At 43.8% G+C, this 26,893-nt stretch overlaps 2 protein-coding genes across 5 annotated transcripts in view; both read right to left on the reverse strand.

Moving 5' to 3' along the window:
• CFAP251 (cilia and flagella associated protein 251) overlaps positions 1-4,505 on the reverse strand; it is a 58,631-nt gene extending 54,126 nt beyond the window's left edge. Inside the window, exons 1-3 of one of the 4 annotated variants that reach the window (XM_033097842.1) lie at positions 4,187-4,493; positions 2,829-3,208; positions 1,815-2,183 (exon numbers count right to left, since the gene is read on the reverse strand). In XM_033097842.1, coding sequence (XP_032953733.1) covers positions 1,815-2,183; positions 2,829-3,188 — 729 coding nt within the window. In that variant the 5' untranslated portion in view covers positions 3,189-3,208; positions 4,187-4,493. Of the gene's footprint in view, positions 1-1,814; positions 2,184-2,828; positions 3,209-4,186 lie in introns of all 4 variants that reach the window. The other 3 variants (XM_033097843.1, XM_033097841.1, XM_033097844.1) reach the window with 3 other exon arrangements.
• Positions 4,506-5,022: 517 nt separating this feature from the next.
• Positions 5,023-25,494, reverse strand: PSMD9 (proteasome 26S subunit, non-ATPase 9). The gene is made up of 6 exons (XM_033097845.1): positions 25,234-25,494; positions 21,253-21,355; positions 16,784-16,995; positions 15,121-15,222; positions 6,501-6,589; positions 5,023-6,177 (listed from the first exon to the last, which is right to left on the reverse strand). Exons 1-6 carry the CDS (start codon positions 25,369-25,371, stop codon positions 6,150-6,152), a joined length of 672 nt encoding a protein of 223 aa, XP_032953736.1. The 5' UTR covers positions 25,372-25,494; the 3' UTR covers positions 5,023-6,149.
• Between the last annotated feature and the right edge of the window lie 1,399 nt (positions 25,495-26,893).

Genomic DNA, 26,893 nt, shown 5'->3' on the forward strand with positions numbered 1-26,893 from the left:
ATCAACCGGCAGCCTTCGGAGCTAGGAGCATGGAGCTCTAAGTGCCTGAGCCACCGGGCCAGCCCGAGAACAAGAAATTTGAAGCAACGTAAATGGCCATCAATAAGGGAAACCATTGAATTTAAAATGAGGAAGTGGGGTGGCCAGATGGCTCAGTTGGTTACAGCTCGAGCCCTGAACAACAGGGTTGCCAGTTCGATTCCCACATGGGATGGTGGGCTGCGCTCCCTGCAACTAAAGATTGAAAATGGCAACTGGACTTGGAGCTGAGCTGCGCCCTCCACAACTAGATTGAAGGACAACGACTTGGAGCTGATGGGCCCTGGAGAAACACACTGTTCCCTAATATTCCCCAATAAAATTAAAACAAAACAAAACCACGGCTCTTAAAAAAATAAAGATAAAATGAGGAAGTGGATCCTCCAAAACATATTAAGTGGGAAAATATTTTGCAGAAATGTGCATAATATCTCACTGGTAAAAAAACTAAACTAAATGTGTGGGGTGTGTGTGCACACGAGCACACAGATAACACATTTGTATATGCACAGAGAAAGGGACTAGGGTGGGGGTGGTAGAGCATGAGGAGAAAGCTTTGCCTTTAATTTTTTATAAATAACACATTAATTTTAACAAAAAGAAAAACAGTAAAGGCAAAAGGAAAAGGGAACAGAAAGGTGTACCCAAAGAGCTACACACATTTGCAAAAGGAGACAGTCTGGGAAAGTTTGGGTTCTGCAGTGAGCCTAACAGGGGACCCAAACCTGGGCAGTGGCTTTTGTCAAGTCCAGATAACTGGGGCCTTGACACAAAGATCATTTGCTCTCATTAGTGATAGTCCCGGATTTCTTGTTAGCTGGCTACTCAAGACAAAGTCTTCACGGGCTCTAAAACTCAACTACTCTTTCTTTCAGGCTGAGCAATTGCAAGCTTTCACCTGTAACTTCACTGCTCAGAGTAGCCAAATCTACCTGCTTTGCCCTTCCCAGTAGGCATTTTCCCATCAACAAAACCACCATCTAGTTAACATCGTCCAGCGCTCAGTATGTATTAGGAACGACACTAAGTAGTTTATATACACACAGTCACGTCCAGATCTTCCAAAGGCACCAATCTACAGGGAAAAAAGGAGACAAAAAAGGAGATGAATCCTAGGAAACAATCTTCAGCAAATAGCAGATGGAGGAAGAAGGGGGGGAAGCCTTCTCTTCCTTTCCTGGGTAAATGATAATATTTTTACTCCTCGCAGATGGTGCCTCCTGAAATATTGCCAGTGGCAGCAAAGGCAGATGCCTCTGGACGGCCTGGTGCTTTTCTCAGTGGCTTCACTTTTCCGTACCTTTCACTTTCTGGTCCATCTGCGAATGGATAGTTTTAGGAGCGTGTAATGGTTTGGGGAGCCTGTAAAGGTATCAAGCCAGTTAAGGCAGAAGAGGTGAGGAGGGAAAGGGAAGGAATTGGTGGAATGGAGTAGGAATATTATAATGAGAGAGAGAAACAGAATGAGAGGAGGGGAGGGGAGGGGAGAGGGAGAGATGGATTGAGTCTCCCACAAAAAACAGCACCCTGTGCAACCGACAAACTACATCCGGCATTTCCTGCCTGCTGAGCAACACATCGGACTCAGATGCAGCGCTCATGCCTGTATTGTCACCCGTGTCCAGGCAGAGCTCTTAATGGAACTTTAAAAGACACAAGTCTATTATTAGTTTAAAAAGGCTCTTTTTGGTGGTATTTTTTCCCATATGCACAAAATTCCCATTTCACAATACTCTCAAAGCGCTGGGGGAAATACAAAAGCATGTTACACTTACCAACGGGCACACGCTGGCACTCTCATCCTTTTGAAACAAAATGTCCTCGGTGGTGGTAGACACCAGTGAGTCCTTTGGGATGTCGGCTTCGGGCTGGACTTCCTTTTCCTCAGCTAAGTAGGATACTCTTTTTTCTTGTCTCGTTTCCCCCTTTCCTGGTTCCAAGTCTCTCCTCTCTTGTCCCAGTTCATCTTGAGGCACACGGTCAGTGTCGTCCCCAAGCTCCCTGGAGGACTGCGATTCGGGGGAACTCATCTGCTGTTCCTCAAAACTAGTTAGCTCCAAATCAAGAAATTCTATTTGTGAGCTCAGGCTGCTTGACAGCTCTGACGGTAATGAATGTTTTAACTCACCACCACCATGGGTTTTCTTAAAAAAGAAATAAAAGGAGATTGTGATTCCAAATACAGTACATGCTGCTACATTCTCTCCTTTCTTTTCCTAATCAGCCAGTCCCAGTGTTAGCCTCAGACTGGAATTATGAAGTGTTTTAAAAAGGAGCCTGGGACATTTTGTACTTAAATAACACGAATCATGGGCGTGTCAGGTTTATTCCTGGCCGACTAGCAGCAGACCCACAATAGTAAAATCATTCCTCTAAGTGTCACTGGTGGTCTCCAAATGACTGACCAGTGACAGAGTGTCACTTTTCCTTGGGCCAGGGAGAGTCTCTAGGAAGCTTACATTACTATTATCGCATTGACTGTTCTAAGGCAAGCACACGCCAGTTAATCCCTACCGGCCCTTTACGCCAGCTCTGGTACATACCTCCACCAGGAAGCTTTCCCTGACCGTCCTCCAAGCTGGGTTTAGTTGTCCTTTTCTGACAATCTCTCAATCTCTGCACTTAGCATATTGTTTTATAATGTTCGGTTATGGGTCTGCCTCCCCGCACACCCTAGAACTCCTTAAGAGAATGAACTGCGTCTTATTTAGTTTTGTATCCCCGTAGCCTGGCATACAGTAAGCATTCAATTAATGATTATGAATGAATGAATGACGATTACTACTTACTGGAGAAGTTTCTGACATGACTGACTGGGGATCAGTCAACGAAAGTCTCTCCAAAGTGCCCACGGTTTCCGTGATGTCTTGCGGCTTCACTGTGGTTTCTTCTTGGACTTCTGCAGCCACTTCCTCCTGTGCTGTTCCAGCCTTTTCCACTGTTTCTTCTCTGACAGCCTCCTCCTTCTTCTCTTTCTCCTCCCCCTCCTCCTGAGAGTCTCTCCATGCTACTGTGTCATCTTCTTTTGATTCCTGTTGCATACTTTCTACCTCTGCATAATAATTTGGATTTTCTTCTTCTTCTTCTTCCATTTCTGTCTCTCCATCTTCTTCTGTTTCTCCCAGGGGGCTTTCCTCTGCATCTGACATTCTTCTCTGTTGAGTTTCCTCTAGAGAAATTTGACCATAATAGTCAGCAGGGCCCTGTGTTTCCCATTTTGATTCCTTGGTGCATTAACCTATCAATGAATTGTGCAATACCACCTCTGGTTCCTTTCTACCGGAATACAAAGAATGTCATACTCCTGAGAAAGCCTGTCCCAAATCTTGAAAAAAATAATTGATCCCAGGGCCTCTCATCTTTCTAGGAATAACTTTAGAGCCCTTTAATTATTTAAAATATATTCCTATTCCCACAGGCAGCAAAACGTATAACCCAGGTATTAGCGACGATTCTAACGGGACTAAGGGAAGCAGCAGTGTGGCTTAGTGGTTAAAAGCTTGGACTTTGCAATCTGCCTCTCCTAGCATCCCAGGTCCACTGCTCACCTGCTCTGTGACGCTGGGCAAGTCACTTTAGTCCTCAGAGTCTAAATTTGCTCACAGGCAAAATAGAAATGATAACCTGAAATTTTGAGGTTATTGTGAAGATTCGATGAGATGACAGATGTAAAATACTCAACACCATTGCAGTATAGTGCTTGAGAAATGGTAGCAATTGTTTAAAAAGTTTAAAAGCCTTTTAACGTATTCTTTTATTTATTCCTTAAACAAACTTAATTTGAGGCTCTGAGAGTTGAAGTGACCTTTTCAAGATGACAAAACTAGAAAGAAGCAGATCTCTCTGATACTCATTTCCTCCATCTCAAAAACTGATTTCAAGTCCAGAGCCGCTAGCACGGAGCCTCCTCCGACTGCCAAACTTTGCCAGTGAATCTTGATGCGGGGGCTTTAGGGGAGCTGCGGCAGGTGTGCGGGTCAGCGCAGCGCACAAAGACCAGGCAGCGCCCTTTGCTCTAGCTCAGGTCTCCCTGGGGCCGCCCCAGGCCCCAGCCGCCCAGCTGGAGTAAGCGGCCCCCGGGAGGCACCAGGCCCCGGCTTTGCTGGGCACCCCTCCCGAGACCCCGTTATCTTCGCCCCTGACTCACAGAGCGCGCCCACCCAGGTCCTTATAGGTCAGGGTCGTCCTGCGGCCTGGACCCCTCCGCCTCCAGCTGCCGCCGCTCTCTTCGAAGGACTCCCTAGTTACGGTTGCCACCCAAGCCCGTCCCCATGGTAACGGCTGCCGCCGCGGGCGACGAGCCGTAAAGCCAAAGGACTGGATGGAAGTCATGTGCCGAGAGCAGGTGCGAGCGGGGCCAGCGCGCCCCCTGCTGGTCCGCAAGGGCGAGGCGCCGCGGCTACTCTGGTGGCGAAATTGGCTTTCCTGATCTCACCTTTCTCTTTCTTCCCATCCACTTGAAACCAAGCGCGACATCCCCTGAGAAGCTGCAATGGCCAATACTAGCAATTTTGACTTTCTGAAGTCTTAACAAGATTAAGTGAAGAAGTATGAACTGTTTTGATAAAATTCTCTCTGCCAAAAGCAAGCAAAATTTCCGGGTCTCATACATGCTGCACACATCTGTCCACACCTTCTCACCGGGGCACTACGTGTTGTGTAGCGAATTTTAGCTAGCTGGGATGAAGTATTATATAGGTTACATTATCTTGCTGTACTTATCACAAAACGTTTCTGCAAAACCAGTTTGGCTATTAGGATCATTCTACTTCAAACTGACCCTCCCCTACGACCTCGCAGAAGAGGGCACACTGGCCATCGCGTGGTTTGTAAAGGGAGACCGGCAGGAAACCAGCTAAAGCACTGATGCAGAAGACTGCTGCTATTGGTTTAAGAGAATGGGAATGATTCTCCCTAACCCCCGTGCTCCAGTACTGACTGATTAATATGCACACATCTCAAGGAAAAAAAAGGGATAAACTGGATGGGACAAGCTGTGTTTATTATCATCTAAGTCTTATAAAAAGAGATTGGAAAATACTTGGAATTAGAACACAATTTAAACAGCAAACATTAGTAAACACAGCATGTGGAGGACATACATGTGGATATATGACCGTCTGGGGAACACACTCACAGGAAGGCATTCCAGCTGAGCATGAGAACCCATGGCTGGAAGCACACCCCAATACCGACTCTTCAGGACAAGCGAGTATGTGTAGCCAACCCAAGGAAATCCAGACCCAAGGAACACAAACAGGCATGCCTCCGCAAAAGGTGCCAGATCTCTGAAAGAGAGACAGTGGTCTGCACGAACTATTTACAAAATAGTGCTGATCTGAGGGCCTGACAAGGAGGGTCAATTATAAAAGAGTCAAATTAGAAGCTAATTTGCAGACTTTTTTATTCTAGAAGTGAAGAGAGCTTGTTGCCCGTTGATGGGTTATGTAAAAAAAGCTGACACCTCACTGAGCTGCTTGCGTTTCCCTATTCCTAAAGGGAGTAATTCTGGTCCTGGAAGTCCAACTGCTGAGGATGCAATTTCTGTATCCAGAGCAGCAATGCCGTGGTACAGATGATGATGGGGAAGCCAGAGTGTCTGGAAACCCCATTCACTAAAAGATGATATTCCTAAAATGCTGTTGGTCAAATTTGACTTTGGCACAATTGTCGGTTTGGTTTGTTCAACCCAACTTTCTATAAGGGTGTTCTAACTCCTGGTCTGAGAGGTTCATATGAAATTCAGTTGGGGTGATAACATGGTCCTATCAGCATTATAAACCTGTGTTTATTTGGGGGAAATAACTCCTAAAAGAATAAAGTCACAACAGCACCTCCCAGAATAACTCCCGCCCACTTGCCCACAATCAGAGGATTCCCACATAAGGCCATGGCCTAATCTGCAAAAGATGCTAAACACGATCAAGTTTTTAACAGTGCCTTAAATCCCGAGAGATTACAGTGGGAGGCCACAGCGCTTCCATCATCTAGAAGTGCAGCTTCCAGACTCTTCCAGGTCCTTAAGCTTCAGGGAGAGGAGGAGGAAACCCCACTAGACCCAAGTCCAAGGCAAGGGAAGATGCTCTCCTGTTATTGTTCCTCAGGGACAATCATCTTTGCAAAGGAATAATGTTGCAGCTGGAAGAAAAAAAGAAAAGGATCGGCTTAAGTTTGGTGACTTCAGTCAGGAAGATCAGAAGGTGAGCCCTTCTGAGCTTTTTACACCCATTCTTTCCTCCTTTTAAAGCAAATGCCCAGTTAATGAAAGAACCAGAGAGACCAGGGCTCCCTCCACCTCCATACCTGCAATTTCATTCCCGCCACAAGGATTTATCATGAGTTCTACGGGCAAGCTGGGGATTCCCATCATTCCCCAATGACCTCCCTCCTCCCTGCAGCTTTATGTCGAACAAACCCACAACTGACACTGTAGTATGAATGAACAGAAACAGATACTTCACCCCAGCAGTCCTTTTCCCGCCCAGCGTGTTGGGACAAGTCTAAGCTGGTGTTTCTCCCCTCTGCGGGTCACTGTCACATTCAGGGGCTTCTGAAAGGAAAACAATCTCATTTTATGTTCAACTTCCTTATCATTCAAAGAGATTCACGCTAAAATGCTGAGGTACTGTTTTTTGCCCATCAGATTGGTAAGAATGCTTATTTTAAGCATAATCCTTAAAACAAGTGTGGTGGATATTGAACTTTTGGGGCAGCCAGTGGGGCTACAAATTAGTACCATCCTCTTGCAGAAACATGTCCCCTGCAAAAAAATCTTTCAATGGTGTATACAAGATATAATTTGCAAAAGTACAGATGATATACGAACTAAGTGTTCATTCCAGGACTGTTTATAAATTCAAATACTGTAAACATCCAAAATAGCTTCAAATAAGGTATTTGTTCAAACACAGTATAGTGAATGAAGCAGTTTTAGTAAAAACAAAACAAAACCAGCAAAGTATAAACTGATTACAATATATTTTCTAAAATGACATATCTGTTGCTTGGTGCATAAAAAGTTTTGGGGGAGATAAACAAGAAAACTGTTAACAGTGGTTACTTCCAAGAGAGAGAAGGACTAGTAGTTTGGAGTAAGAGAAGATAACTTCTACTTTTTTTTTTTTTAACATTTACTTTTCTATCTTTCTATACCATTAATTTTTTTTACCGTATTTCTTTAATTAAAACAAATTAAACTAGGTAGAATATATACTGAAGAAAATTACTAGTTAAAACAAGATGCATCAAAATTTAAAACTTTTGTGCATCAAAGGACACTATCAACAGAGTGAAAAAAGCAACCCACAGAACAGAAAATATTTGCAAATCATCTGATAAGGGATTAATGTACAGAGTAGATAAAGAACTCCTACAACTCAACAACTAACAACCCAATTAAAAAAGAAGCAAAGAACTTAGACATTTCTCCACATAAGAGAAACAAATAGCCAATAAGCTCATGAAAAGACGCAGCACATCACTAATCATTAGGGAAATTCAAATCAAAACCATAATGAAGTATCACTACACATCCATTACGATGGCTATTATCAAAAAATCAGAAAACAGCAAGTGTTGGCGAGGATGTGGAGAAATTGGAACCGTCGTGCACTGTTGGTGTGACTATAAAATGGTACAGCTGCTGTGGAATACAATATGGCGGTTCCTCCAAAAATTGAAAATAGAATTGCCATAGAATCCTGCAATTACACGTCTGGGCATATACCCAAAGAACTGAAAGTAGGGACTCAAACAGGTATTTGCACACCCACGTTCACTGCAGCAGCATTCACAGTAGCTAAAGGGTGGAAGCAAACCAAGTGTCCATCAACAGAATGGATAAACAAAATGTGGTCTATCCATACAACAGAATATTATTCAGCCTTGTAAAGGAAATTCTGACACATGCAATCATATGGCTAGACCACAAAGACCTTATGCAACGTGATATACACTAGTCACGAAAGGACAAATACTGTATGATTCCACTGATGGGGGTACCTAGAGCAACTTCACAGACAAAGTAGATTAGTGGTTGCCAGAAGCTTGGCGAGAGGTGAATGACGAGTTAGTGTTTAATAGGTACAGAGTTTCAGTTTGGCAAGATGAAAAAATTCTGGAGCTGGATAGTGGAGATGGTTGTAGAACAATGGGAATGAACTAAATGCCAGAGAAATGTACACTTAAAAATGGTTAAATTGGTAAATTTTGTTATGTACATTTTACCACAATTTTCTTAAGTTATCAGAAATCTATCGATGTAATCTCTGAATCTGGAAAAAAATAATAAAGCATGAAAAAAATTTAAAAACGCCGTTTTTCATCTAGATTGTCAAAGAATCAAAGACTGACAATAACACAGCTGGGGGTGGGGCGGTCAAGAAATAAGCACTCACATAAACTGCTTGAGAAAATGTGAGCTAATGCAAGCATTCTGGAGGAAGCTTGACAATGTCTATCAAATCTGTAAATGTTGGGCTTGCAGTCAAGACGGTGGAGTAGTATGTAAACTGTAATTGAAAAATAAAAATTATTTTAAAAAAAATCTGTAAATGTGCATTGCCTTTGACCCAGTAATTCTACTTCTAGAAATCTATCAGAAACCTTCACTCAAGACAAAAATATTCACTACATCGTTGTTCGATGGCCAAACATTGGACACAGCCGAAATGTCGAGTGGGGGGGGCTGGCTAAATAAAAGATGGCAAACCAAGCAATGGAACATGAAAACAGACGCACACCAATGGGGAAATCCCTTCAAAGTGGGGGAAAAAATCCAGGAAAGTATGGAGAGTGGGTCTTGTTTGTGTCTTTTTGTTAAAAAAGCACGTATACACCCACACTGAGAAAATGTGTGAGGGATACACTGATGTGCTTCCAGTTCTGGAAAAAATAGCCCTGGGCAGGTAGAAACACAGAGGTCGTCCTTGACACAGTCTGTCATACTATCTATTTTACATCCTAAATGTCCCTCTGATTTGCCCACTGCCTCCACCCTCAGCCCGTTCGTCAAAGCCCATCAGCTTTTGACTGGGCTGCTAAAACTGTCAGCCCTGCAATCAGTTCTCTACCTAGCACCCAAGAAACCTTTTCAGGACACAGAGCTGTTAACATGTTACTCTCCAGCCTGGGAGTGTGCATGGCTCCCAACTGCCCCTCAGGAAAAAAGAACTAGGTTCTAACCAGTCTTCTCTGGTCCTCCCACCTCAGGCCATGACCTGCCGGAGGAAGGCCCCTCTCCCTGCCAGTCTCCCCGCCTTGATAAACTTGTATACACTTAGGGGTAAACCAGGACCCCACTATTTGCTCTCCTAGCTCCCTTGAACTTTTCCTTCGTAACACTCATCACACTGTATAATTCATTACGTATCTGTGATTATTTGATTAGTGCTTGTCTGCCCATCAAAGTGCTTCCAAGGCAAGAACCCTGTTTATCTGTTTTGCACCCCATTATAGCACCCGCATCTTGCCCAGGACTCCAATAGAGCAGAGAAAGTATTACTACTACGGGAAGGAGATCTAGGACTTTCATTCTTACTTTGAACAATTTACACTGCAGTTTTTTACACTAAATATGCATTACTATTGAGATATAATTAACATACAATTCATCATTTTAAAGTATACAGTTCAGTGGGTTTTATATAATCAGAGATTTGTACAACCATCACCACTCTCTAATTCCGGCACATTTTCACCACGCAAAAAGAAACCCCACCCCCATCAGCAGTCACTCCCCCTCCTTCTTCCCTCCTCCCTCCTCCCCCAGCACCTGGCTGCCACTAATCTACTTTCTGTCTCTCTAGCTTTTCCTATTCTGGACATTTCACATAAATGGAGTTCTAAAATATGTGGCCCTTTGTGTCTGGCTTCTTGCACTTAGCACAAATCCTTTCCAGGGTCATCTATATTATAGCATATCAGTACTCCATTCCTTTTCATACCTGAATAAAATATGCGTTATTTTTATAATAGACTATTTTTTAAATTTTAAGATTTTTTCCTTTGAAAATACATGCATTTGAAAAAAAAGAAAATATACGTATTTGATCCAGAAACTCACCTTTAGAAAGTTATCTAAAGAAACAGATTTGTCTAGAAGAGTGTTAATGTCCAGGTTTCCACAAAATTGGAAATTACCTCAATGTCTAACAATATAAAGCTGTGGGGGCTTTTGTTACATTATTTTTTTAATTCACAGAGCATATCACGGTAACCTGGACCGCTGATTCTCAAGCTGGGCTCTGGCTCCAGGAGGCCCCAGGGCCCTGAGGAGATAAAGCCCCCCACCAGCCCCGCCAGGCCCTCCCAGCAGCTCAGCTTTTATCTGTTGATATGTTGGAATTCCCCGGGAAATTTTATTTGAAGAAAAGTTTCTGTTGCTAAAAAATGCTTAATAACTACTTTGGTAAAGACTGATTTACACAGTATTAACTATAGTTACCACACTGTACACTAGATATACTGTACTGCATATTTTAAAGCTGCTAAGAGTAAATCTTAAAAGTTTTCATCACAAGAAAAAATATTTTTGCATCTATGTATAATGATGGATGTTAACTAGACTTACTGTGGTGATCGTTTCATAATAGATGCAAATATCAAGTCATTTTGTTATACACTTGAAACTAATGTTAATTATAACTAGTGTTATTTATTACTAATGTCAATTATAACTAACATTATACGTCAATTATACCAATCAGTAAAAAAGGATTTATAGACCTATAAGGAGCCTAAGAATATATTTAACTAGAAAAGACAGATTAAAAACTAGTAGCTATTACGTAATCACCAAAAACTGGAAACAACCTAAATGTCCCTCACTGGTAAATGGATAAACAATCTGGGATTCATCTACTCAGCCATGAAAAGGAGTGGATACACACACCCTCATGGAAGAACCTCGCGTGTATGATGCGGAGTGAAAGAAGCCAGACTTCAAAGGCTATGAATACTGTGCGGTCCCATTTATATGACATTCTGGAAAAGGTAAAACGATAGGGATGGCACACAGATGAGTGGTCGTCCTGGAGTGGGGCTGGGGAAAGGGTTAACCACAAAAGAATATGAAGCCATTTTGGGGGGACGGTGGAACTGCTCTGTATCTTCATTATGGCAGCAGTTACCTGTCTATATACGTTTGTCAAAATTCACAGTACTATACACTGAGAAGGGTAAATTTTGCTACAGATAAATGACACCTTAATAAAAACAACCAGTCACTACCCTGTTTTCCCGAAACTAAGACCTAGCTGGACAATCAGCTCTAATGCATCTTTTGGAGCAAAAATTAATATAAGACCCAATATTATATTACATGTATTATTATATTATATTATATTATATTATATTATATTATATTATATTATATTATATAAAACCCAGTCTTATATTATAGTAAACTAAGACTGGGTCTTATATTAATTTTTGCTCCAAAAGACGCATTAGAGCTGATTGTCCAGCTAGGTCTTATTTTCAGGGAAACACGGTATATACGCTGGTGTGGCCACACAGCTGCCAAGTAGCCATTTCTGAAGGAGAAAACATGGACTCGAAGGAGAGAGAGATTTCTCATTCTATGGCCTTTGGTTCTGTTTTTACCATGTGTATGCATTACCTCCTATAGAAAAAAAAAAGGACCTATTTACAAAACAAACCAGTAACAGTGAGTTGCAACAACTGCAAAGTTTAAAATATGTGACTCAAGATACACAAGAGACATGTATAAACCATAGCACACTAGGAAGGCTGAGATAAAAAGAATGAAAAAGAGAGAGAGACTTTGGGTAGACATAACATAATGAACCTACATCTGCACTACCTCTAGAAACCTTACCAAAATGATGACGGAACAGTAAAAAGATAACAAAGGCATGATACCACAAAGACAAATAAATAAAGTGGGAAAGGGGACTGCAAAGATGAGAGATGGCAACAAAATGAAAAGCTTAAAGAAACTGGACAAGTGCTAGCTGAGCAAGGAGACAAAACAGCCTTCCTAGTGTGCTTCCTGCGTGGTGGTTTTGGAATATGGCCATAAATTCTTTGATAGTCCTTCCTTCGGGAGGTAAAGGTGAATTCACCTCCCTTTGAGCATGGGCTGAACTTAGTGAATCACTTCAAAGAACAGAATAAACTGGAAGTGAAAACGGGCATCTTCAAAGACTGGGGCAAAGACCACACTGTGGCCTCCTCTGCCCACTATGGAGAAAGCCAGGGGCCGTGTTGGGAGAGGACCTGAAGCCTCCTGCCAACAGCAACGTGAGCGAGGCATCTCGGAAGCAGATTTTTTTCACCTCAGTGAAGCCCCCAGATGACTAGAGCCCCTGCCATCATGTTGACTGCAAACTCATGAGAGACGATAAGCCGGGACCACCCAGCTACAAAACACTCCTGGATGCCCAACCCTCAGAAAGTATTAGACGTAAATGTTTGTTGTTTTAAGCTTATAATTTTGGGGGTGATTTTTTTTTTTAACTCACCAAAAGAAAAATAACACACCCTTTATGGTAAAGGGATAAAGGGACACAGACGAAGAACAAATAGGTTTGTTCCAGGGAACCCCAGAAAGGTTCAGAAAAAACAGACCAAGGGAACAGAATAAAGAATCCCACATATAGGAATTTGATATGTCACAGAGGTGGCAACTGGGTGGGTAAAGTATTAACTGTTCAATAAATAGTTGGGGGACAACTACTATCCTTGGGGGGAAGAAAAGTCTGGTGCCCTACTTCATAGCATTCACAGAAATTAATTCCAGATGAGGTATGTACTCAAGAGAAGTGACAACAAATGTCCACACAAGCAATTGTACATGAATGTTCCTAGCAGTACTACTCATAATAACCAAAAAAGTAGAAACAACCCAAATGTTCACCAACTGATGAGGGGATAAATAAAATGTGGTCTATCCACACAACGGGATATTATTCAGCCATAAAAAGGAGCGAAGCACTGATACACGCTACAACATGGATGCATTTTGAAAACATTATGCTAAGTGCAAGAAGTTGGTCACAAAATATCACATATTGTAGGGTCATCTCATTTATATGAAATGTCCAGAATAACCAAATCCATAGAGACAGAAAGCAGTTTAGTGCTTCCTAGGGGATCGTGGGATGGAGGGAATGGGGAGTGACTGCTAATGGGTATGAAGTTTCTTTTCGGGGTGATGAAAATGTTCTAAAATTGACTGTGGTGATGGATGTACACTCTATGAACACACTAAAAACCACTGAATTACGCACTTTAATGGGTGAACTGTATGGTATGTGACTTATACCACAATAAAACTGCTGTAAAAAACAAAAGATAAACTCCACATGGAGTAAAGAAAAACAAAAAACAAAACAGGCTGGCCCAGTGGCTCAGGCAGTTGGAGATCTGTGCTCCTAACGCCGAAGGCTGCCAGTTTGATTCCCACGTGGGCCAGTGCCAGATGGCTCAGTTGGTTGGAGCGCATCCTCTCGACCACAAGGTTGCCAGTTCAACTCCCACAAGGGATGGTGGGCTGCAGCCCCTGCAACTAACAACAGCAACTGGACCTGGAGCTGAATGGCGCCCTCCACAACTAAGATTGAAAGGACAACTTGACTTGGAAAAAGTCCTGGAAGTACACACTGTTCCCCAATAAAATCTTTAAAAAAATAAATAAATAAAAATAAAAGTACTAGAAGAACTTCTTTAAGCAGACGCAGAAGTCATAAAGCAAACAACTGGTGAATTCTGACAATATCAGAATTTTAAACTTTCATACACGTACAGATTTGATGAAGGTGTCACTGTAGAAATGGAGGTGTCTTCTAGCAGGGACACAGGCCCGACGCCTGCCTTCTGATGAGTTACATCAGATGACCCGCACAATCAAGCAGGACTCAAGTGGGTACAAGAAAACCCCAGAATTATTGGTTAAACTGAAGGAAACATTTGGGAACCAAAACCTTTAGTAAACAATTTCCGTGGACTTTGAGCCCCATATTTCTCCTGCGATGTATTGATGTATGACTCTTTGCCAAAAAAACTTTTATTGAGGTTACATTACTGAAAAATGAGATAAGATGATTAGGTGGAAATGTTATTTAACGACATACTATGCCACCAAGTGGAAAGCTATAATTGATTTTGAATTCCAACTCTTATTATGTTTTTAAGGACTGAAATTGTCAAAGTGCACATGAATCGAGTTCTAATACACTGCTGTTTGAAGAGTACTAAGCTACCATGTATTGCCCATATTTATTTAAATTATCAGGTGTGGTTTTGGCAGGGAAAAAGCCTGTAATATAAATAAATTCAACAAAATGATGTCTAAGTGAATTAAAAAAAAAAAAAACCTCTCGCATAATCGAAGGCACCATAAACAAAGTTAAAAGACAAGCCACTAACCAGGAAAAACATGCAGAATGTAAACAGGCAAGGGTTTAATATCTAGAATATATACCAAATTCCTACAAATAGATTTTTAAATAGGATAAATAACCCAGTAGAAAAAAATGGGAAAAAATATAAACAGACAATTCACAGAATTGAAAACATAAACATCAATGAAAACATTAAAAAAAAAATTCTCAACCTCACTGGTAATCAGGAAAATACAAATTAAAACAAGATGCCATGTGTGTGCACAGTCGTGAACAAGCCTGCATGGCTGTTCATACTGCCGTAAAACTGGAAATTGCCCATCCGTCCACCACTACAGCAATGGCCGGACAAATTGCAGTCCATTCACATCGTGGAGTATTATGCAGCAGTGAAAGAGTGAGGCATGTGTCACAGTACAAAGGTCTCTAAGAAACACTGTTACATAAATCAGGGACAGAAGTAGGAGAGGGTATTTTAGATAGGGTGGCTAGAAAGGCCTCACTGAGAGGGTGTCACTTATACAAGATGAGGGAGGTCAGGGAGTGAGATGAGGGACATAAGGGAGGAAAAGCATCCTAGGCAGAGGGAACAGCAAGTGTGGAGGCCATGAATGGGGACTGTGCCTGAGCAACAGCACTTTGAAGGCAGCAGTCAAGGGCTCCGTCAACGTTTCCTGGCCCTGACAGCTCTAGAGTCACGTAACCCCCTACTCACCCCCTCGCTGTGCTGTACCACATTGCCAATGTTTTGTAGTGACTGGAAGTTTTGGGTGTTTACGGAGCCAAACTCCACAATCTCGTCATCCACTTGCAGACCCTACAGAGAGAAGTGAAAACCAGGCTAGATTAAATATGCTTCTGGTGTTCTTTACCCTTCTACGCCCAATTTAATGTCAAGGTCAAGAGCTTGCTTTCTACAGGAGACAATGGCAGGCGCAAAGAGGTCAGGGATTTAGACAGCTCATCCAGGAAGGGGTGGTGGATAATTGGGCCACCTCCTCCAGGGGGGATCTTCCCAGGGCAGATGTAACAGAAGGTGGCCAGGTCTGCCCAGTTGTACCTTGAGACATGTGGGAAAAAGCCAAATGCTGCTCTCATTCAGGGGCATGAAGGTTCAGGGGCAAGAAGAGGCAGGCAGGCCAGTCTGGGCCTATGTTGTCCAGGGGTCAGAATGTAGACAAGTTTGCCCTAGAAGCCCCCAAACAAGCAGACCCTTTCGTTCTAAGAACACAGACCACAATCCATTCATCCCTTTGTCATAGGCAGACTACAGCACCGGGCTACACGCTGTGGCTTCAGCAGGGAACAGCACCGAGCTTGTGTGTAACTTACAGTCTTGTGATCATAAATCGTACTGACGGGACCTGGATGCAGGGCCCAGCTCTACCTCTTCGCAGCCATGTCTCTGAGGCCTGTCTTCATGGGTGAAATGGGGTAAAAGGTAGTCCCTACCGCAGAAGGTGGCTATGGGATTAAATATGAAATGCACGCCCACATCACAACTTGTACATGACGTTCACAGTAGCATCATTCGTAATAGCCAAAAAGTGAAAACCAAATGTCCATTAACTGATGGATACATAAAAGGTGGTCTATCCATCAATGGAATGTTACTCAGATAAAAAAAGGAATGAAAACAGACATACATGCTCCAACATGGTTGAACCTTGAAAACATGATGCCAAGAGGAAGAAGCCAGCCATAAAGGACCACGTATTGCATGATTCCACATATGTGAAATGTCCCAATAGGCAAATTCATAGAGACAGGAAGCAGACTGGTTGGTGATGGGGGCTGGGGAGGTGGGGGCTGGGGGGAACGACTAATCGGTAAAGGGTTTCTTTTTAGGATGATGAAAATGCTCTAAAATTGACTGTGGTGATGGAGGCACAACTCTGTGAAAACACCAAAAGCCACAGAATTGTGTATTTTAAATGGGTAAACTTTACGGTATGTGAATTATATATCAATAAAGCTGTTTAAAACTTCTTAAAATACACCGGGCAAGAGGTAGAACTCATTTGGCAGGACACTTGGTGGAAAGCAAGGGTTTAGTAAATGGCAGCTGTTGTCTATTACTCAGTGCCCGGCTAAAATGGGCCTCAGGAAGAGACCCTCTTTCCCTCTCTTGGGACATGTATCACCTCCTACCTTGTGTCCAGGCCTCTCTCTGACCAATCTGGCGTGCAGCAGGGGCCTTTCTGAAACCCTGGCCCCAGCGCGGGGCTGAGCCTCCAACAGGCCTTGGTGTTTGCTGAATTAGTGAAGTGCAGCATGGAGAGAGCGTGGGGCTGTCTTTCCTGGGTCCACCGCCACCCTAAGTACCTGACCTACAGCACCGTATGGGTGCAAATTTGGGTGGCGGGGCCCTGGCTCACCGCGAGGCTGGCGGGGGAGCCAGGGCTGATGCTGTTCACTTTGGCGAAGGCCTGAGGTGGGGCGAGGGCCTCGCTCAGGCCCAGGTTGCAGCTCACAGCCTCTTCGTGGGCCTCAGCCATGTCCCGGGCCTGCTTCTCCTTGTCGCGAGCGTGCAGCTGGTGCAGGGCGTCCTCCACCTGCTTCATCACTGCCTTGTGATCGTTCTGCAAGCCTGGAAGGAGAAGAGCGGATCAGGGCCAGCCACACAGCTGAGGACACGGGACTCCCACTCATTCACTGAATATTTAACGAGCGCTGACTGTGTGCCAGACGTGGGGCTGGAGGCTGGGGACCAATGTGTGGGCATCACAGAGGAGCTACCTCCATAAGGCTCACAGGAAGGCCGAGCCCGCCAGGGCACCTGATCTTGCTAGTCTAGGAGATCAGGGAAGGCTCCCCGAAGGCAGCACCGTTTCAGCTGAGACCTGAAGGGTGAGCAGAAGTAAGGAACGTTCCATGGCCAGAAGCTCCGATGCGTACAAGGGGCAAGTGTGGCAGTCACACGAATGAATGTAACGGGCTAGGTTGCACTTTTCTCTGAATGCCTCTAGGGGTAAAAATGATGCCTGAATCTACTCATACACGGCTGGTGATGTTCAGTCTTGGAGAAGTAACAAGGAAAAGGCTGGAAATTAGGAGTTTGGGGGTGAAATCCTTGATTTTTTCAGAATTGATGGCTAATTCAAAATGTTGTGAACCACTATCCACTCAAATAAGTCCTCTCTGCAGGCCAGTCCAGCGGTGGTTGGCATTTTGATGATTTCTTTTCACCTAAGCCACTGCCTCTACTGCTGTGGATTCCACAGTTCCCTTGCCGACTTTCAGAGGCCTGAGCTGACGCACAGTGCCCGTCAACCCATAACTAGCACCAGTGGGTCCCAGACTTTCACACTTTCCAGGTGCCTTCACCATGGGCATGCATGGCCACCTGACCTGGTTCCCCTGCGCCCGGCACTTCGGAGCACAGGTGAGGCCCTCAGGCATAATGGGACTCCGGTACTCAACCCACAGGAGCAGACGAGAGAAAAGAACCCAGGTTTGAGTAAATGGAGACATATACCAGCGCAAGAAGACTTAAAGTGGTGTCAGTGTGCAACATACGGGCACTCTCTGACTGGAAAAGAGCCCCCTCTCCCAGGGTGATAAGCTCCATGAGGAGCCCCAGAACCTTCAGCAATGCCTGGACTCGACCTACAGCTTTGAGAAAAGGAAATGACTTTATTTACAATATGTTGCAGTTCAAATCAGAATTCAAAAAAAAATTTTTCCTGGACAAAATGTTTCCGAGGCGGGGCCGGCCCAGTGGCTCAGGCGGTTGGAGTTCCGTGCTCCTAACTCCGAAGGCTGCCGGTTCGATTCCCACATGGGCCAGTGGGTTCTCAACCACAAGGTTGAGTCCCACAAGGGATAGTGGGCTGCGCCCCCTGCAACTAAGATTGAACACAGCACCTTGAGCTGAGCTACCACTGAGCTCCTGGATAGCTCAGATGGTTGGAGCGCGGGCTCTCAACCACAAGGTTGCCAGTTCGATTCCTCGAGTCCCGCAAGGGATGGTGGGCAGCGCCCCCTGCAACTAAGATTGAACACAGCACCTTGAGCTGAGCTGCCACTGAGCTCCTGGATGGCTTAGTTGGTTGGAGCGCGTCCTCTCAACCACAAGGTTGCAGGTTCGACTCCTCAACTCCCACAAGGGATGGTGGGCTGCGCCTCCTGCAACTAACAATGGCAACTGGACCTGGAGCTGAGCTGCGCCCTCGACAACTAAGACTGAAAGGACAACAACTTGAAGCTGAACGGCACCCTCCACAACTAAGATTGAAAGGATGACAACTTGACTTGGAAAAAAGTCCTGGAAGTACACTCTGTTCCCCAATAAAGTCCTGTTCCCCTTCCCCAATAAAAATCTTTTAAAAAAAATGTTTCCGAGGCATATTTCAAAATCAAACTTACAACTGTAATAAATGCAGATACTAATGTAAGATATTAAAAATAGGAAAGACTGGGTATAGAGTATATGGGACCTCTGTATTATTTTCCCCATTTTACTGCAAATCTAAAACTGTTCTAAAAAATAAAGTCTAGTTTTAAAAATGAAATAAACTTGTGAGAATAGTTTTTCAAAAGAAGACCAATAAGAAGGAATTGTTCAACCAGACTCTTAAGTATATTAAAGTCATGAGACAGTGCAATATTAGCACCCAAAGGGAGAGTGAACAGAACAGGGCCAAAAGCCCAGAAAGATGTAAGCATGTCGAAAGATTCAATATGTAATACTGGTAGTGTTTCAAATGAATGGAGAAAGAACGGACTATTCAATACATGAAGTTGAACCTGGATGGACCTGGAGAGTATCATGCTAAGTGCAATAAGTCAGACGGAAGCGGACAAGAACAGTATGATTTCACTCATATGTGGGATACAAAACAGAAAGCAAGAAAAGAACAAATAAAACAAACTCACAAACACAGACAACAGAATGGTGGTTACCAGAGGGGAAGAGGGTGTGGAGAGAGAACACAGATGGTAAAGGGGGACAAATATATGGTGATGGAAGGAGACAAGACTTTGGGCAGTGAGCACACAATGGAGTGTACAGGTATTGTATTATAAAATTGTACACCTGAAACTTATATGTTATGAACCAATGTTACTAAATTTAATTTTAAAAATCTAGGGGCGGCCAGTTGCTCAGTAGTTAGAGCGCAGTGCTCATAACACCAAGGTCGCCAGTTTGATTCCCACATGGTCCAGTGAGCTGCGCCCCCCACAACTAGATTGGGAAAAAAAAAAAAAACAGAACAACGACTTGACATGGAGCTGATTGATGGGTCCTGGAAAAACACACTGTTCCCCAATATTCCCCAAAGTAAAAAAAAAAAATTTTTAATAAATAAATAAGAAATTAAAAATAACCCAAACCTCTAATTTATAGATGATGTGATACAGAATTGTACACCTGAAATCTATGTAATTTTACTAACAATTGTCACCCAATAAATTAAAATAAATAAATAAATAAATAAATAAAAATTAAAAAATAAATAAATAAAAAATAAAAAATAAAAAAAATAACCCAAACCTCAAAAAAAAAATTTTAAGTTAAAAAAATAATAATAATAAATGGTGTTGGGACATCAGGCTAACCATTTGGAAAAAAAATAAGTCGTACCCTCCCTCACACTGTGAGCTAGAGCCTCTCAAATTTTCTCCAGAATCCTCCAAACTAGCCAAGCCAAAGGGGCTGCATCCCTGCAGCGTCTAAGGTTTAAGCGAAAAGCCCCAAATTTCCCTCCAGTCTGATCATCTTAAAATGGTTTTTCCTTACTCTGTATCTTCCTCTTTGTTTTAATATAAAAATGGCATGCTTCTTTTCCCCAAATCTTCAAGGCAACGTGATGCTCTAAGAAGTCCTATGATCATACTGTGGCTCTTAAGGAACTTTTGGCATCTTAAGCTGTATCCCACCCAAGGGTACTTGTACCCTCATTGAGAAGTACGGCCTTGTACCAAAACATGCTACAGATGGAGTCAAGATTCAAAGAGGTAACAGAAGGCATTAAGTGGAAAATGTAGACGAGAAATTCCCTTCTAATATGACTTGGTGGTGGACTGCTGGCTGCCCACCTGTGACAAGGTGAACAATGGCCCCACAAAGATGTCCTGAACCCCAGAACCTGTGACTATGTTACTTTACATGGCAAAGGGGACTTTGTAGATGCATTAAGTTCAGGCTCCTGAGCCAGATAGAGTATCCCGGATTATCCGGGGGGTGGGCCCAATGCAATCACAAGGGTCTTTATAAGTGAAAGAGGGAGGCAGAGGGTGAGAGAAAGAGATGTGATGACAGAATCAGAGGTTGGAGAGATGCAATTGCTGGCTTTGAAGATGGAAGGGGCCATGAGCCAAGGAATGTGGGCAGCCTCTAAAAGCAAGGGAACAGGCTGCCCCCTAGAACCTCCAGAAGGAACACAGCCTTGCCTGACACCTTGATCTAAGCCCAGTGAGACCCATTTGGATATCTCACCTCCAGAACTGTAAGATAACAAATGTGTGACATTGTAAGCCACTAAGTCTGTGGTCACTTGTTACAGCAGAAACAGAAAACTAATACAAGACCCAACCTCTACTCTCCCTCTGTTCCTATCTGTCACTATCATTAACAGCTAAACATATATCCTAACACAGAATTGATCTGATTAGAATGGTCAGCAATATTTGACTTGGGTTTCTACGATTATTTCAATAAAGTTTCCACAATGAAGTAAAGTTCTTAAAAACAAAATGACCAATGAAACCATATATATGGAACGAGATAATCCCATCCAGGCAGAAGACAGGGAAGCAGATAACATAGAAGAGTGGTGATTTCATTTCTGTGCCTTAACGTCTTCTCCTGCGAGGTGGGGGATATCCCCTGAGGGTCACTCACAGACGATGTTGTGTCTGGCAGTCCGGACTTGGTACAGGTCCACGTCGGAGCGGGGGTAGCCCTCGCAGTCCACCAGAGGCTGGTTCATCCCAATATCTTTTTGCTGGAGGGAAGGAAAGTGGTTAAAAAGACTGCACAGGTATGAAGTCCTCAAGACCTCTTTTCCCAGACTCTTTTCCTTCGCAATCCTAACAAAGGGGACAGTGACAAAAGCTGCCATATATTGACCACTTAGCACAGACTAGGTTCTTTGCCCACATCCTTTCACAAACACCCTCTGAGGGGGGCACTATATGTTAAATTAATTTTTAATAACACAAGTAATGCATGAATCATTCTCCTTTTTTTGAAGTTAGAACTGTGCCAATAAAACTAAAGGCTTCTTTGAGCAACAACCCCAAGGCCAGCGGCCCCTTGGACTCCTCCAAACCCTCCTTCTTACAGGCAGCTGACACCTGGCTGGTGGCCTTGGAAGCTGGAGGGCTGTGAAAATCCCTAAAAGCACCCTGCTGTGGCAGGACTTTGGTTCCTCTGAATATAAAAAGGGCTTTCAAAGGGGCTTTCACCCCAGGGAGGATACACTGATATCACCCACCTGGGTAGAGGAATGGGGTGGGGGAGGGGCGGGGAGCGCAGAGGACAGGGAGAGAGACAGACTTTTCATTTTACATCCTTTAATAGACTTTGAATTTTTTTAAACTTTTATTTATTTTTAAGTGTGTTTTTCCAGGAACCATCAGCTCCAAGTCAAGTAGTTATTTCAATCTAGTTGTGAAGGGCGCAGCTCACGGTGGTCCATGTGGGGATCAAACCCACAACCTTGTTAAGAGCACCGCGCTCTAACCAACTGAGCTAACCGGCTAGACTTTGAATTCTGACCATGAGAATGTATTCCCTATTTAAAACAATACGTTCATTTGAACATTTTAAAGTATTTTCCTATGTAAGTCAGAGCATGGTGCACAAAAGCAATGCAACGTATTAGATGATGGAAGGCAGGAATTTTGCAATGAGACTTTGATTTGATCTCAATTCTGCCGCGTACAATCTGGGTGCCCTTGGTTATGAGACCCTCAGCTCTCTAAGCCTCCGCTTCCTCAGTTATAAAATGGGAACAATGGCACTCACTCGCTTCCCACCTGTTGTGAGAATTAATGAGTTGACCTAATGTAGAGTGCTTAGCGCAGTGCCAGGAACATGCATACTGGGGTGAATAGTAGCCTGTAAAAGATAAGTCAGAGTCCTAACCCCCAGAACCTGTGAATGTGACCTTATTTGGAAATAAGGTCTTTGCAGATGGAATTAAGGACCTCAAGGTAAGATCATCCTAGATTTAGGGTGGGCCCTCAATCCATTGCCAGATGTCCTTATGAGAAAAAGGAAAGGGGCATTTGGGACACAGAGACACAGCGGGAAGACCCTATGAGGCAGACACTGGAGTGATACAGCTACAAGCCAAGGATGGCCGGCAGCCACCAGAAACTAGGAGAGAGGCATGGAATGGATTCTCCGTCAGAGCCTCCAGAAGGAACCAACCCTGCCTTCATCTTGATTTCCGACTTCGCCTCCAGAAGTATGAGAAAATAAACTTCTCTTGTTTTAAGCCCCACAGCTTGTGGCCATGTGTTATGGCGGCCCTAGGAAATGAACATACGTAGAAAGTAATAAATGATGGCTGTAATTATTAGCCAACAGAGAGACAGTGCCCAATGTACACAGTTACTAGACGGAGAGATTCCATTTATCTCCCTTTGTCTCTAGAAGCCTGCGGGGGGTGGAGGGGAGAGGGTCCCATATACTCCCTTACCACAGGACTCTACAGATACCGCACAAAGGTGTCACGGGCTACATAACTGTGTCTGCCTCCTGCTTTCCCACAATGACTAAGAGTTGACTGGCCTTCCTGAATCAGTACCACATAAGGCACTACTTTCAAAAGTTGGGACCCACACACAGCGCATTAAATAACCCTGAATCTAAAATATTTATTCCCTTACCAACTATCTTCAATCCTTCAATAATTAAGGAGAAAATCTCCATTTGGTGCTGTTCTTTCTATCACCTACAGATCACTGCTATCTCTGGGCCTCTCCATTGTGTTTTTCACAGCTTTATGGAGTTACAATTCACATGCCATACAACCCACCTATTTAAGGTGTATAATTCAACAGCTTTTAGAATATTCACAGAGTTACGTAACTATCACCACAATCTATTTTAGACCATTTTCATCACTGTCCAAAAAGAAACTCCGGATCCATTAGCAATCACTGATTCCCCCGCTCCCCTCAGCCCCAGCAACCACTACGCTACTTTCTGCCTACAGATTTGCCTATATTCTGAATATGTCGTATAAATGGAATCATAAAATACGTGGTCTTTTGTAATGAACTCTATAGCACCATGTTTTCAAGGCTCATGTATGTTGTAGCGTGTCAGCACTTCATTCCTTTTTATTGAATAATATCCCACTGTATGGACAGACCACATTTTATTTATCTATTCATCAGTTGATGGACATTTGGATGGATCACTTTGTTATGCATTTTTATACCTTACATTTAAAGGAAAAAGAGTCTCATTTTTTCACATGCTGTAGAATTATAAAATTTCTTTTTCAAATAAATTTAAGTAAAAAAGTGAGTGAATTTAAAGAAAAACATAAAGGGAATAACAGTACAGGAAGTATATGGATACAACGTCCTGTTTACGGTAGAGAGTAACTGAAGTTTAAGAAATTGCTGGGAGGCGGCCCATTGGCCCAGTGGGTTAGAACGAAGTGCTTCTAACAGCAAGGTTGCCGGTTCGATTCCCACATGGGCCAGTGAGCTGCACCCTCTACAACTAGACTGAAAAAAAACTAAGACTTGACTTGGAGCTGATGGGTCCTGGAAAAACACACTGTTCCCCAATATTCCCCAATAAAACTTTAAAAAAAAACTGCTGGCATGTTTGAAAGCACCGGTTCTGGATTCAGCAGGCCTGAGATCTATATCCCACTTTGTGACTTTGAGCAAGTGACTTCCCCTTCATTAACCAGCACCCTTCAGTCACAGAGTCAGGCACTCAGTAAAATGGTACCCTCGCCTCCATCTGATACTTCATCTTACTCCCACCACCTAAAATGCATTCCATCCGCCCTTACATAAGATGTAACTAATTTACCCCTTCTCTGCAAATTGATTTGTGGTTTTACACTACTAGGTGGCTTGAAAAAAAATATCCGTTTGGGAGCCAGACGGACCTGGAAACTAGCCCCACTACTGCCACTTCATAGCTACAAAACCCTAGGCAGGGGTCTGCCCCACTCTGAGCTTCAGTTTCCTCCTTATATATCAAGGCGAATGAGCCTTACCTATCACTCAAAGCTCAGTCCTTCGACCAGTAGCGTCAGCATCGCCAGAAACACAGCATCTGTTCACGCGTGCCCCGCCCCCCATCAGAATCTAAACTTTAACATACACATTAACGTTTACGAAGCTCTGACATAAAGTGTTTAGTAGAACACAGGCCATCAGGTAAAGGTTCAACAAAGACTGATGATGTGGAGACTATCAATCACCCAGCCTCTGCAAACTTGTTAGCTCTGTGACGCGCGGCAGGTCTAAGTTAAGTGACGCCTGTTTCTTCATCCCTAAAATGGTGGAAATAATAGAGCTCACCTCAAAGGGTTGCTGCGACGATTAAATGAGCTCACCAATGAAAATCACGTAAAACAGAGCCCAGCACATAGTAAGGGCTCCATAAACTTTCGCTTGAATACCAATGTTGTTCTTAGTTTTCAACGGTATTTGCCTCACTGCCCGCAGCCGACAGAGGTCGCAGGTGCGGCGCCTAGGGCCTCCCACGGAGGGCGAGAGCCACAGCTGAGAGCTCAAGCGGAGGCCGCCCCGGCCTCCCAGTCCTTCCGGGTCGGGGGGCCGAGTCCGGAGCCCTTGGGGTGCCCCCCACGCCGCCCGGGGACCCGGCGCCCACACTCACGCTCTCCAGAACGTCATAATTGGCCTTGATCTGCGCTTCGATTTCCTCCTTGCGCCGTATCAGCTCCTGGATGTCGCTGACAGTCACCGCGCCGGCCTGCGGAAAGCCTGCGCTCGGCTTCTCTTCCTTCTCCGACATCGTGCACCTCCACCGGGGATTCTGAACACCCGCTTTCCCGGTCGCAGACGCGGGGGAGACTGACTACGGCTCCGCCCGCGGGCCAAAACACCTCGGCCGGCCGCGAGCGCGGGGAGGCGTGAGGGGCGTGGCTCCGTCGGTGGGGCGGTGTCACCGGAAGCCACACCCTGCCGGAACACGTGGTCCTGGGGTGACTCCACCTGGGACGGGATGCAGAGGAATGGCTTCCCTGTCTGTACCCTCCAAGCGCTGTCCCTGACCAGGGCGGATGATCACTCCTTAGCTGACTCATTTTCTTTCCTCATTCATTCAACTAACATTTACGTATTGAATGCCGACTGTACTCGTATGTCCGTCCGAGAGCACTGTGCGTGGCGCTCCAGCTCAGCTCTTCACATGACAGAGCCCCTGAGGGTTTACAAAACACATTCAGATTCCGAATCCCCCGTTTTACAAGCTTGAGTTCAAATCTACTTACTGCAATGTAGTGACCTTAGGTAAATTACTACATTTCTCTGAGCCTCCGTTTTCGCATCTGTAAATTGGTTCCATATCAATAGCAATCAATGTCGTAGAGCTGACATTTTGCCAACAAATATTTATTGAATGCTTCCTTTGTGCCTCACATTGTCCTGGGTGCTAGAGGGGTACAGAATTGAATGCTGGGCTCAGTCCCGTCACATAATTAAAGTCTCTATAAATTTTGGTTAAAAATAATATTGATGAGAACAGTAATACTGATAATTTACCAAATACTTAAAATCTGCGAGACACTGTTCTTGAAACCAACATTAGGACCCTCATTTGACAGCTGAGAAAGCTCTCTCACTAACCAACTTGCCCAACCAGCTCAATAAGCAGCCCAAATTTCAACCCCGCTTGAAACCCAACGATGAAACTTAGTATCTTAATATGCGCCCCTAACATTTTGCACTGAAAAGGACACATCACTGATGTAGTATTCAGCCATGTTTGCCCTGAATCCAACGATGGAAAACAAATCCTAATTTGAGGGACATTCTTCAAAACAACTGGCTTGAACTCTTCAAAAAGGTCAGTGTTGTGAAATACATGCACGTGGTAGGTGATTGCCTAAATTAAAGATTGAAGAGATGCAGGGAAATGCAATGTGTGCTCCTTGTTTGGATCCTGGGTCCCCTAAAAAAAAATAATAAAAGCTACAAAAAGACATTCTTGGGACAATTGGGGAAATTTGAATTAGCTGGTATAGTATCAATGTTACATTTCCTAATTTTGATGCTTACACTGTGGTTATACAAGACAACGTCCCTAGAAAAAGGACCCTGTAGTATCTAGGGGAAAGAGAGTCAACTTATTTTCAAATGGTTCATAAAAAATACGAATTTATATTTGTAGACAAAAGAATGATGAGGCAAATGTGGCAGAGTGAAAATAATTGCTGACTCTAGGTGAAACCTATGTGAACAATATGTGAACATTCTTTGTACCATCTTTGCAACTTTCCTGTGAGTTTGAAATAATTTCTAAATAGAAAGTTACA

Source organism: Rhinolophus ferrumequinum, chromosome 25 (genome assembly GCF_004115265.2).
Source record: "Rhinolophus ferrumequinum isolate MPI-CBG mRhiFer1 chromosome 25, mRhiFer1_v1.p, whole genome shotgun sequence".
Taxonomy (NCBI): domain Eukaryota; kingdom Metazoa; phylum Chordata; class Mammalia; order Chiroptera; family Rhinolophidae; genus Rhinolophus; species Rhinolophus ferrumequinum.